The sequence below is a fragment of the Mustela nivalis genome, assembly GCF_964662115.1.
Source record: "Mustela nivalis genome assembly, chromosome: 12".
Classification (NCBI taxonomy): Eukaryota; Metazoa; Chordata; class Mammalia; order Carnivora; family Mustelidae; genus Mustela; species Mustela nivalis.
In genome coordinates this window covers 84,774,607-84,788,633 of record NC_139031.1, presented here as the reverse complement: position 1 = coordinate 84,788,633, position 14,027 = coordinate 84,774,607, and the positions used below count along the sequence as shown (strand labels likewise).

At 38.1% G+C, this 14,027-nt stretch overlaps 1 protein-coding gene across 3 annotated transcripts in view; it reads right to left on the bottom strand.

The window, feature by feature from the left end:
• The window catches only part of KMT2E (lysine methyltransferase 2E (inactive)), a 95,740-nt gene that overhangs the window by 11,642 nt on the left and 70,071 nt on the right, over positions 1-14,027 (bottom strand). For all 3 annotated transcript variants that reach the window (XM_082691814.1, XM_082691816.1, XM_082691815.1), the window contains 3 exons: positions 13,755-13,864; positions 10,350-10,614; positions 9,299-9,397 (listed from right to left, as the gene is read on the bottom strand). In XM_082691814.1, the coding sequence (XP_082547940.1) occupies positions 9,299-9,397; positions 10,350-10,614; positions 13,755-13,864 (474 nt within the window). The remainder of the gene's footprint in view (positions 1-9,298; positions 9,398-10,349; positions 10,615-13,754; positions 13,865-14,027) is intronic.

The window sequence follows — 14,027 nt, the reverse complement described above, 5'->3', positions numbered from 1 at the left end:
GGCATAATAAATGTCACTGCACTGAAGTAAAATTCAAAAGTCCAACTGTTCTTGTAAATTTAAGAAATAAATTCTATGATGATGTTAGCAAAACATTTCTACTGATGATAGCTTGGGGCGGTGGGGGGAAGGGAGACATATTCATTCGAGATCCTTCAGAGTCGGAAACATCTCAGGAAACCCTGTCACTGCAAATACATTTCATAAAAGGGATACTGGTTGGATGATTGTCAAAGATAAGTATAAAGCAAAACCAAAAAATGGGGGGGGGGGGCAAAAAAAATCTACCTTGCTTTACTCCAAACTGAAAATCCTTCTGAATAAAAGGAAAGTTAGCCCTTTTAAAAATAAGATTCAAAGTTTCCACGTTGGGACGCCTGGGTGGCTCAGTTGGTTAAGCAGCTGCCTTCGGCTCAGGTCATGATCCCAGCGTCCTGGGATCGAGTCCCACATCGGGCTCCTTGCTCAGCAGGGAGCCTGCTTCTCCCTCTGCCTCTGCTGCCACTCTGTCTGCCTAAGCTCGCTCTCTCCCCCCGCCTCTGATAAATAAATAAAATAAAATCTTTAAAAAAAAAAAAAAGTTTCCACGTTAATGAATGTTAAAAAGATCACATTCACAGGAACTGAGGGAATGAATACATTATTAATACATGGCAGGGTATTACAGGGTGAAGTCCTGGGTTCAAATTATGACTGTACTAGTCACTATCTTTGTGGCTCTAGTCAACCACCCTAGTTACTAACCTTTCTGAGCCTCTTAACCAAATGTGGATAGTAATAATTACACTTCACTGAACTGTTATTGAATTCAGTTGGGAAATATCTGTGCAGCTTGCCAATAGCACTTGGAAAATGGCATTCCCGAATTGTGAGTGATTATTTGTACTTGAGCTTTCTTGCCCCCTTTCAGAGTTCCTACAACGCATCCTTCTACCCTCTGTCTTCTACTGACAGTTTAAGGCAGGGACTGAAGAACAGCAATAGTTCCTTTGACCTTCAGTTCTCTTTAGAGAGAAAATATTAAAAGCAAGACCCAGAGCCTTGGCCTCGTGGGCCTGGCAAGTGCTTCAGCTTTCAACCAGAAACAGGAAGCACTTACATGGGACTGTCCAGTTCTCCACATGAAGAGAACCAGCTACTGAGTCTCCGAGCCATTTGGCTTTCCTCCTTTTCTGTCAGTGATGGGGGAAGAAGGGTTGGGATCTTAAGCTCGGGCTGCATGGTCTTCTCCACACTGGAGCTTTAGTCCCAGTCATTATCAGCAGAGGTTTAAGCATTAAGATACCCACACACTGGGGAAACTACTGCTTACTGTATTTCTTCATTCATGTTTTTAAGAAGATTTACAGATAGAGCATGTGCATGAGAAGGGGAGGAGATGAGGGAGAAGAGAGAGTGAATTCACAAGAGGATTCCCCTGCTGAGCGTGGAGCCCAAAGTGGGGCTCAATCCCAGAACCAGGATATCATAACCTGAGCAGAAATCAAGTGCCAGCCGCTTAACTGACTGAGACACATGGGTATTCCCTTTTCTTCATTTTTTTTACACTCAATATGGGGACAGAAACAGTCTGTCAGCAGACTCCTCTGACAATACTGCTGAGCTTCTAGTTAGTCACAACAAATTGCCGTCCTGCAAATTTGCCACTCTTACAAAACCCATCATCCTCACTGTACTACAGGCAAGGAAGCCGGTCCACAGAGGCAAGGCTGCTTGTTTGTGGGCACATACATACGTATGTACCTGCTGTGGGATGGGTTAACTGGCACTAAAATCAACAGCACAGACAAAAGTAGTCTTTTCACCGGAACTGGAAATTTACTCAAACCCCTTTCATCTTATAGCTCTTTAAAAAAAACCCTATCTCTGTATGAGGGCTTTTCTAAAATCCTAAATGTAGAAATCCAGAGTAATTAAAAAATTATTTTCCTAACTGCTTCACCTGTTGAACAGGGGAGGGGGGTGAAGAGGGAGAAAGGGTTAACTACTGTGGTTATTTTCTCTCGAAAAATTTTAAAATATATCTGACAAAAAGTACATTTTTCCAGAAGAAATAAACTTAGCAAGAATCAGTTTATGTATAAAAAATTACTAGCATTTAAGATAAGTATGAATTTATGACAAAAATCTGACATAGTTAATATTCACTTGTTTTACATGTTTAGAGTGAGGGTCAAAGATAAAATTATTTGAAATAAAGACCAAATTCATTCAATGAAAAACTAAACTGCCACGGTGCCTTGGGTGGCACCATCGGTTAAGCATCTGACTCTTGATTTGGCCCGTGTCATGAGATCCAGCCCTGCTTTAGGTTCTGCGCCGAGCCGGGAGCCCGGAGCCTGCTTAAGGTTCCCTCCCTCCTTTCCCGCCGTCCCCGCCCCGCAGCTTGCACACACGTGCATGCTGTTTCTCATGAAATAATAAAAATACTGAACTCCGTGTAAACAATACAATTAGCTGACAGTTAAAAGAAAATATTTTAGGGATGACTCAATCTTTTAGAACTAGTCCTGTGCTGCTGAAGAAACCAAAGCCCCTGTGCATTATATGACTTGTTCAAAGGCAGAGCCATGAGGATTATTCAAGTTTTCTGGCTCCTAATTTACTCTTTCCAGTTAACCACCACCAATACTACATAAAGCAAAATAAAGCGTTAACTCTTCCCATGTCTACTACAACTGTCAGCTGAAAGCACTAAAGACATGATATTACTTTTAATACAATCTCATCTTTAAAAAACACAAGTGTTGGGAATGTAAGCATGCCTTTGATTTTCTACATGAAAAAAATCATAGGCACACCGGTCTACTTTCATTTTAAATTCCAAGTTTCATATGTCCTTCAGCATTTGTTCCCACCATTGCACTGAGTACATAATCAGATACACAGTATCTATTTAATGATTGAAAACTTGTCTATTTTACAGACCTAATGGAAAAATAACCAGTTTTACATATAGCCTGGGGTAGCTACAGTTTGTGCAGGGGATTAGAGATATCAGGAATCCTAATTAACCCCAGCAGACCCCAACATCTGTGCTTGATATTGTTCAAATATGGCTTAGTGCTAAGACCTGCATGTTCTGTAACCATGACTCTTTATTCCAAGCCCATGACCCGACCTCAGAATCAGCTATCTGTGAGCTGAGCAATCACAGACCTGATAGAGAGTTAGAATTAGGTTTGACTTTCAGGAATACTACATTAGCATTTGACATACTGTTAATGCTGGAGTACTGGGTGCTAATCTATGAAGGCTCCCTGATGATATCAACATTGCTTTTCTGACATGTACCTTAGTTTATGGTCTTACAGAGCAAATCTAGAGTACTGTAATTCCTGCAAGCAGAAGAAAGTCTGCTTAACATCCCCTTCCAGAATTTTATCACTTGAGTTGATATTTTGAGTATTTTTATTCCAATTTTGTGCTTCCATATACAAACACAATGGAGGACAAATCTGTCTTGAAACCATATAACTTGATATACTTGGAAGAGATTATGAAGATCTTCTAAGCCTCCTTTCAATAAACGGTGAGGTCCATATAGTTCAAGGGCACGTAATAAAGAACACATATTAAAGTTTTATACAATATGGCAACTGAAAAAAGAAATTTCACTGAGTAAACTTATAATTCATCCTAATAATTAGAGATAACTGGCACTTTTTTACTGAGTAAAAACAAGCTGATGCATTGTGGGTGCCCCACAGCATGGGCACAGAGGGCAACGCACCTCATAGGAGAGAGAACTGAGAAGGAAACAAAATGAAGACCTCTAGGGACTCACAGGTTTTTTTGTTTTTTGTTTTTACCGTGCTAATGGGCAGAAAGTAGTTCTCAAAAGAAAAAACTTGCCTTTTAGGAAAGGGAACCAGCAGGGTCAGCCTGCCAAATTACCCTACCCACAGCCTTGAAATAAAGTAAGAGATTCCTCACTCAAATAACTTGGCTTATCCTCTTGAACAAGAGAGAGTAATTTACTAATCTTCTAAAAAATGGTTAAGATTACTGATTACCAACAGAATAATTCCAAAATAATATCCCCATTTCTTCTCTACCACATGATGACTCAGTTTATTCTCACAGTACTGCTTCCTCTTTGAGATCTGTTTCTTATATCCATGCATGCCATCCTCCAGGAAATTTTCTCCAGAACCTGGCTGCCTTTTTCACCCAGTATCTTCAGTGGTCCTTAGCAAACAGCAAACACTCACAATTTTGTTAAATGAGTAAGGAGTGTGTATATACTACACTGTTACGTGAAAGCACAGAATGAAGTATTTTAGCAAGACTTTGGGAATCCTGAGTTTATTACAAGGCAGGTGAAGCTGAAGATCCTCAGTTTGTTTAAACAGAATACCGATAAAAATACATGGGTTCCCTTTTTGCTATTCAGTAGCCTAATGTCAGTAATCACTCAGAACACAATTCCTAAACTCTCTAAAGAGAAAATGAGGACCTAAGAAAATTAAAATTAATAACCGACATAAACTTAATCATGTCATAAGGAGAGAAAGTTGATCAGATGGGTGATATATTTCACATATCATCAGATGACTTTCTGGCCAAGGTTAATCCTGATATCTTACTATCAAAATTTCTTCCTCATCTTCTAAAGTGCTCTTCTAAGTCAAGTTACTTCCTAGAAACATTAGGAACAGGATTCTTTCTAGTCTTTTCCCCTAGGATGCCTGTACCATCGAATAAAAATCTGTAGGCTATCAAAGGTATCACCACAAACAAGTTGCAAGGGTGTCTAAGTTTATGAAATGGTTTCACAAACAGAGTTTCTCAAGCTTTTAAACACAATCAATGTGTGTATCCTGGGAAACTCGAAGTTGGGAAACTGAAGCACTGTTTACTAGACTCAACTGGCTGCAGAGCTCTTCTGCCCTCCCCCCGAAAATGTTGAGTTCTGTGGAATAATTTCTGGTGTGAAGGATGAGGCATAAGAAAATGATGGAGATTTCTGCATACTGACAAGGCTTCCAGGACACTTTCTGGCCTATAAGGAAGCTTCGGTAAATTCACACTTATGGGCTTACCCATATCTCTACTTGAATGGCTGCCACAAATATTTAGTAGGTTCATTTACTGACCACGGACTTTTTAATAAAGCCAGGCAGTTTTTTCTTCCCCCTAGAAGCTGGGGCTATACCATTTAACAAAATTACAATTTTTTTTAAAAGATTTTATCCATTTATTTCACAGATCACAAGTAGGCAGAGAGGCAGGCGGTATGGGGGGGGGGCGGGAAGCAGAGCCCAATGAGGGGCTCGATCCCAGGACCCTGAGATCATGACCTGAGCTGAAGGCAGAGACTTAATCCACTGAGCGATCCAGGCATCTCTAAAAATTCTTTTTTAATTTTATTTTTCATTTATTTGAGAACAGGCGAGCAAGAAAGCAAGCACAAATGGGAGGGGCAGAGGAAGCAGGAGAAGCAGACTCCCTGCTGAGCAGGGAGCCTGACTCAGAACTCGATTCCAGGACCCTGAGATCATGACCAGAGCCAACAGCAGACACTTAACAGACTGAGCCACCCACATGCCCATTCCTTAAATCTCTATCCTCCAAACTGTGATGGCCTCCTGAACCACCTTCCCTGGATTCCAGTGTAAGCAATCTGACTAAAATATACCATCAAATATTACCAAGACTATATATTCCCAAGGTACAGTCTTAACACAATGCCACGAAAAATTATTTTGAAAAACATCGATCAGAAGATACTTGAGGGGGCGCCTGGGTGGCTCAGTGGGTTAAGCCGCTGCCTTCGGCTCAGGTCATGATCTCAGGGTTCTGGGATCGAGTCCCGCATCGGGCTCTCTGCTCAGCAGGGAGCCTGCTTCCTCCTCTCTCTCTCTGCCTGCCTCTCTGCCTGCTTGTGATCTCTATCTGTCAAATAAATAAAATCTTTAAAAAAAAAAAAAAAGATACTTGAGGAAGTTCTTCTCATGCCATTATAAATCTGGAGTGGCAAGCCACCTTTTTTATTTAAATCTTTCAAAAGCTTTATGTTTCAACTGATCACTTGTTAGTTCAACAAAATGTAATGCGCTTCCCAGTATCTAACCCCCTGCTGCACACTCTTTACCCCTCACCATACCAACTACAGTGTACCTGGGGGTGTCCACTCAGTAGTGCCCTGGTTTTGGAATCAGGTGATTCCCTACCCTATTTCAACTTCTGTAGCTTAACTGGGCTGACTGTAAGATTCTCCAAAGTCAATTTCCAACCCACTGCCGCAGAAGTATTTCTTACCGGCTAAAAGGAAATGTCAATAACCATCTATTCAGTTCTTATACCATTTAGGCACAAATTTGCTTTTGTAGGTAGGTGACAACTTTTTAAGGAGGGAAAAATGGAGGGGAAAGGAAAATGTTAATAAAAGCTTTGTATCTAGTCATACAATAATTTGAATAGTCTTCCATGGAATTTCTATCAACCAACATTTCATGTGATCTGCTACCAACGCTTACCTCCCTGCTCCCCCCAAAAACACCCTCTATAATCCCAGCCGAGTATGATACAACCCCTTCCAGGCTATTTTCTCTATGGGCTATTTCTCCACTCAGTGCCATACAGTTTAGCTACATGCTAATCTGTACTTGTTCCAACCCTACAGCGAAGGTCCATCATAAACACTACATCATGAATGGTCTCTGAGCAGCCCCCAACCCAACCACAGCTCAAGGTTATCAGATTTATATTTCCATTACCACATCTGTTGTACTAGAATTGTTTCTGTAAATGCCCCTGAAGGCAGAGACACAGTCTTATCTCCCAACTTCACCAAAAAGAACAAGCAAGCAACAAAATAATACATCAACTGGTGCAATTTTTGGGAGACTGAACACAATGTTAAATATTAGGTTGTTCAAGAAATTGCCATTTAGGGACGCCCAGGTGGCTCAGTCATTAAGGGTCTGTCTTCAGCTCAGGTCATGATCCCAGCGTCCTGGGATCCATCCACATGTGAGGCTCTGATCTGTGGGAAGCCCGCTTCTCCCTCTCCCACTCCTCCTGCTTGTGTTTCCTCTCCCACTGTCTGTCTCTGTCAAATAAGTAAAATCTTAAAGAACAAGTGCCATTTATGTAGGTAAAGACTGTCGAATCAACAGTTTCATACAGTTCAAGCTATACTACGAAAGGATGGGCTAAAGTGTATTTGAATTTGGATGTTACAGAGAGAGTATGACTAACTCCTTTTATATCCCAATCTCATAAATATACAAGACAACTAGAATCTCCTATTATATCCACAATGATTTAAAGTCTGTCCTCTCACAGAAGGAGATTTCAATCAGTTTAACCTAAGGTTCTCACGAGCTGTCCTTAATCTTTCCAACTACTAATGTTAACCTAACCAATATAAAAGGCAGACACTAACGGCTAATATTAAGTTTTAAAACCAAGTATTTTGTTCCTCACAAATACTAATATGTTGGCAGGGGTGGGGAGACCCTGCCAAACTGGCTTAAGAATCCTAGGATGCATGCTTTTGCATTCTGCTTATATGGGTATATCCAAAAATTCTTAACTGAGATATCAAAGCAAATATACCATTAGAAATCGTAACACTGCAATGATTTTGAGAACTACAGGTCAAGGAACAAAGATTTTTAAGTATTTGTTTCACAGCCCTTCAAAATACCAGACAAATTCTGAACACTGATACTTTTCAAGTTTTCCACATTTTACTTGTATGAAAAATACCTAGCTGCACACAAGCAACCTTAGACTGGGCAGACATTAAAATGAATATGCCCAAATGGACATGGAATTCGAAGCATTTGCCTGTATTAACATAGCATTCAAACAGATAAAATCAGGACCAAAAATGGACCAACTAAGCATTTTTATCTGTCCAAAGTTCCATCAGCAAAAGGGTATTTCTATTTTCTTCTGGGTTCTGAAAATGAGGATGTTCTTAAGTTCATGGATTTTCTCAGCATTAAAAGAGAGACGTAATTTTAAAGTAGCCCCACAGTCACAAAAACTTTTATAAAAAATGCAATCTGAGTAAAACTATTTTAAGGGCATTAAACCTTTTTCTTTTTTTAAATCTTGTGATTTTTTCCAAGTGGCTGTTATAGCCCTTAAAGTCACCTGCGAAAGAGGTTCCTTCTACCAGACACATGCCTCATCCAAAAACCAGTGATACTCCAAATTGGTTTTGCAGGTTAGTGCAAATACACTGTTGTGGCTACTGCAGAATGAATGGGCCAATACTTAAATCTAGTCGAGAGAGGGCCACAGGTGATTTGGGTAGGTATCGATAATTCATATAAAATCAAATGTTGAAAAGGGTTCATGGTGACTCCTTCTGGTACTCCTTCAGTACTTTCTCCTACAGAGCTGTTTTTTTGTGTCTCTGATCTCTAATATCACCCTATCACACCCTCAGAGCAGTGCCTCTGAAATCCAAAGGCTGTGAAACAGTTCTGCATTGCTCTCATAATTCCCAAATGTCAACAAGGAAATGATACAGGAATGACCATCCAGGCAATAAAACAGGCTTACATTAAGTAGGCCTACAATGACCAAATTCCAAAGATCCTATCCCTCCCTACACTAAGTGTATGACACCTGAGATTCCATGGAATTCGGCGTGAAAATCACAGATAGGAAACAAGGAAGCATATAAAGTAAAAGGGAGTGGGGAAAACCCATATTAGGATCATTAACTGGTGTGTAAAGTCATTTTCAAATCTTTGGGTAAACTATACCATACATAATACTTAACTGGCCTATATAAATATATATCCACTGCTAAATTAACATGGATTTCTAATAAAATATCTTGTATTATTTATTTGCAAATATCTGTATAAAAAGTAGAACAAGGAACATAAATACCAAACGCATTTTAATGAAAACCTTATTTTATGATACCAGTATGAGAAACAGACATAGTAGCTACCAAACAGTGGGGTTTTTTTTTTACATAACTCATTTATTTGGTGATGGTGTAAGGTTTAAAATTCCATTTTTGCTTTACATTAAATTATGAAGTGAAAACGAACATTTAGCTAATGAAAGATTTTGAACAGTAATTCTGGCATTAAAATTTATTAGTAGTTCTCAGCTTTAAAAATGTTAAATGTCATACATTCTAATTGAAGGGTAATAACAAAGTCAAACAGAAATGCTCAGTGGCACATCATGTTTGCTAACATGTTTCCTAATAAAGAACAGTGTCAAAACCTTCCTAAAGGCAACAACAATCTATGGGAAGAGAAGTTGTCATAAGCCCAAGAGACAGCATGAAGCAGCTACGGGCTTCCCAACTTACCATCTTCCTTTTCCTTTCTGCAATCTGCTCCTCTGATTCCATTTCTACTTCATTGCTAATGGGAGTTTTTTCTTCTATATCATCAATGAAATCTGGTTCCTGAAAGATGGAAATGACTGCTTTATAGAAACTACTATTCCATCTACAAACTAGGGACACTGAACTATTAAAATACCTTTAAATGGCAACTAATGCATTCAACAAAGAAAAATTACAAGCCTACTTAAATCCATTTCAGAACCTTAAAACTGGCTGTAATTAAAAATTTTTTTCAAAATTAAATGATTTTGCTTTTTAGAGTTCTAGTCCATAATATTAATAAAGCCCACAAAGTCAAATATGGTAGCATAGCTTTCTGTTTACATTCTTCCCAAAACATAAACATATAAAATTACTTCATAAAACTTGGTGCCTAGAGATTCCAAGTGCTTAATAAATGTTTGTTCAATTTAAAGCTTTTGGGAAATATATTAAGTTAATTAAACTTAAATTATGGAAAATGGGCTACTGGAGAGGAGTGAAATCTTCCTTACTTTTCACTTTAAATGGTGCCTCCTAACTTCTATTTATGTAGAGGGCATATAAGAAACTCTTTCCTAGCAGGGCAGACATATGGGCCAAACTCATCCCCCAAAATAATCCTACATGTTAAGAGTGTTTTCTCTGAAAAATCTTGTCTCATCCTTATAGAATTGATTTAATTATGTCCCAAATGTTTAAAAAAAGGAAATTAAGACTTTAAATAAGAACACTTACTACTAAGATATGGACAATACCATCTGGGAGAAGTTTTTAAATCACCCAGTTATAGAAAAATCTTGTATTCAATTCTGCAAGGATCTGCTGGCTCAGTTGTTTAACGAGCTTAATGAACACTGCACAAATTCTAGCAGAACTTCTGTACTTGTGTTTTATGTTTCTAAGTACTTCATTAAGTAACAATAAATCTAACTTAAAAAATTTAAACCGTTTTACATAAAGAGGTTAAAATATGACAAATTATGCTCTTTTGTTGACTTCTGCTGACAATCAGAAGAGCGTAGTTCAGTACCTGATTATTTGATACTGATAGCCTCAGTGGAGAAAGCTTTCTCTGTTTAGTTTCTGGGCTCTTCATTTTGTTGGTGGTTCCTTCACAATCCAAAGTAATATTCTGATTTTGTGTATCTTTTTCTTTTGAAATATCCTTTTCTTTTTTTCCTTTTTTCCTTCTGGTCTCATAACCGCTGTTGATGTTTTCCATGGATTCAGAACTACGTTTTAGAACAGGGCACTCTGGATTTTCTTTGAGGCATGCGCAGTCCACCTTGTACTTACTGGAAAGATAACCAGTTCAATATTTATTCAAGACAAATTGTAAAATTTTCTAATTCATTTTAAGCTGCAACTCTGCAAAACTGCATGCATGCTACTACTACCACTTAATAAGCAATCCTTACTTTTCACTAATTTGCACTCCCCATAACTGTCACAAAAGAAGTTTTTTGTCCTCATTTAAAAAACATTAATCATTAGAAGTTGATTTCTGATAGAAATTGGACCTTCAATCATAAGGATAACCAGGATAACCATAAGGATGGTTTAGAGAAGGAAAACAAAAACAAAAAAACCTCAATGAATTAAAACTGAATCCTTGTAAGTGAAACGATACATTTGGTTCACATTAAGGCAAAAATGGTATTTACTTCAGTAGTTCCAAACCTCAACTATGTCTTATACTTTAAGAAATGACTTTGATAACCAGTTGTCTTTAAAAAGCCACTTTGAGGGGCTCCTGGGTGGCTCAGTTGGTTAAGCCACTGCCTTCAGCTCAGGTCATGATCCTGGCTGGGATCGAGTCCCACAGCAGGCTCCCAGCTCCATGGGGAGTCTGCTTCTCTCTCTGACCTTCTCCCCTTTCATGCTCTCTCTCTCTCTCATAAATAAATAAAATCTTTATTTTTTAAAAAAAGCCACCCTGAAAAAGGGTAGAGTTATGTTTTCCTTTGCCTCTCTTAAGTACTCCCTCTTTCAAATGGACGCTTGAAAAATAACTGCACTATCTCTCATCTTCACTACAGTGATAATTATTACCTCCACCATACAGGGAAGATTCAAATGCAGAAAGCTTCAGCACTTTGTCCAAAGTGGCACAGTTACTAAATGGTTGCGACAGCATTCAGGTACAGGTCTGTGTGAGTCCAAAGCTCACACTTTCCATCTCTTCTTAACTCTGCCCTCCATATCCCTACCACCACCATTTAGTTTCTCTCTAGGATGCAGGCAAAATGCCCAAACCTAAGTAAAACACTAGAAGCCCCCCATTCGACATGTTTTTAAGTAGTTTAATACTTGTTCGCCATAAAAGTAATTCACTTTCCAAAGTTCCTAATACTGTTCCTTACTAACTTTCAAGATTAGTACAAGTCAAACTGCCTAAATCTGTAAATCAGGAACAGAACTCAAAAATTTGTTATCTATGGGACCCATCTCCCCAAATTAGGTATTACTAGAAACTAGGTTCAAAGTCTTTCTAGATGTTTTCTTTGATTTTAGGATAACAACTGTAAATAATGATGGCCAACAGCTAATATTTATTAAAAGCACTTATTTTGTGCCAGGAAACACTCTACATATCTTATACTCACTGAATCTTCAAAACATTCCTGTTAGGTGAGTATTATTATTCTTCTATTATGATATAATGAGATGAAGAAACTGGCTGAATAAGCAACCAAGCTAGGATTTGAAACCACTCAGATTATAAAAAGCTTATATTCTTAACCACTTATGGGAGACAGTCTTTCAAAGCAATGAGCAAAGAGCCATTATGCTAAATTTACTGCCATCGAGGAGAAAAAGGGCTAAGAAGGTCATGCTTAAGTTATAATAAATTTGACTCCCAACAATCAAGTAGAGATACACAGTGCAGGAAGTGAAATTTCATTAACAGAAAACATCATGAACATGTAAAACTTACACATTTAAATAGGTTACCATACAAAACTTTAGAAGTAAAATACAGAATAGGAGGAAATGAGCTCAAATGCTTATAACCAAACAGACTACAGGATACAAAAAAACCATTCCCCTCCCCACCCAAAAAAATCAGAAAAAGACCAGTAGGAAAATTGAAGGGGATTGAACAATTCATGAGAGAGGAAATCCAAATGACTAATATACAAAAAGATCCTTGGGCTTATAAAATAATCAAGGAAAATGATAATTAAAAAGATAAAAAGATGGGATGCCTGAGTGGCTCACTAGGTTAAGCGTCTGCCTTTGGCTCAAGTCATGATCCCAGTGTCCTGGGATTGAGTCCCCCATCAGGCTCCTTGCTCAGCGGGGAGCCTGCATCTCCCCCTACTTTCCTCTCTCTCTCTCTCTCTCTAACAAATCTTTAAAATACACACACACACACACACACACGTATGTATTAAAAATGCCATTTCACATGGATTAGCACCAATTTTTCAAAGTCATAAGGAAGTAGAGCAAGGAAGAAAGGTGTGAGAATAGAAACTGGTCATGACCCCCTGTCAGGTAACACTGAGGCCGTGCACATGCCACAGCTGAGCAAGCATACCCACTAGATTCTCTCCCATGGAGACAACATGGGCCCACAAAAACATGTTCAAGGAGTCACAGAACGGTTCTGGTAAATTTAAGATCCAACAGAGAAATGGATAAATGCTACTGGCAGTGAAAACAAATGAACTAGAGCTACACAAAAAGAACCAAATCTCAAAAGTAACAAATGAGAAAAGATGAAAACAAAACACTACAGAATGTAATTTACATAGAACTTAAAAAAAAGTTTTTATACTCAGAATTAACTTTATTTCCTTAGTGTTTCAGAACAACAGTTCTCAGAATTTCCTTACAGGACTCCAACAAACCCTTTCAATTTATACTACCAAAAAACTGCACAATTTCTTTTCTTTTCTTTTTTTTAAAGATTCTATTTATTTGAGAGATAGAGCAGGAGAGGGGAGAAGGTCAGAAGGAGAAGCAAATTCCCCTGGGAACCTGAAGCGGGATACCTGAGCTGAAGGCAGTTGCTTAACCAACTGAGACACCCTGGGGGCCCCTGCACAATTTTTTATTTTGAAGGGCAAAAGTGAAATTATCCATTCACACTTATCAATTAACTTACATTAAAACCAAAAATGTATCCCCTAAAACACAAGAAAGAAGAAATTCTCATGTAAACAAGGTCAGTGTTATATGGCTGAATTAGGACTACTTTTTAAAATTACTATGATCATTTACATTACAATAATAAAAGTCTAGAAAAGAACTAAGTAATAATGCTTAGTGGAAGTTGACACCAAAATGCTTGTTTTCAAGTACATTTCACTGCTTCATAATACATACAAAATAAAAAACTATGAAAGTGATGACAATACCTAGATTTTTAGGAGGGCCTTAAGGAACTATTTCAAAACAGATAACATATTTAGAGACTTGAACTTACCAATTCCCATAGTCAAAATCAAAGGCAATAGTTATTTCAGTTCCCTTTGGAATACTCTGTATAGAATAAATGTAAAGATGTATGGTTCCATCTTCAATTTCATGCCTCACCTGTTAAAAGAATAATTTTACATTTTTAGAAATTATTTTCTATCTTTAGGAGTACCTCATCCTGTAATTTTGAAAACTTTTCAAAGTAATTCATGAGTACAATGGGAAAAATATGCAACTGTAACACTGTAACTCTAAACTGGTGGTTATCAGCTGGAAGCAA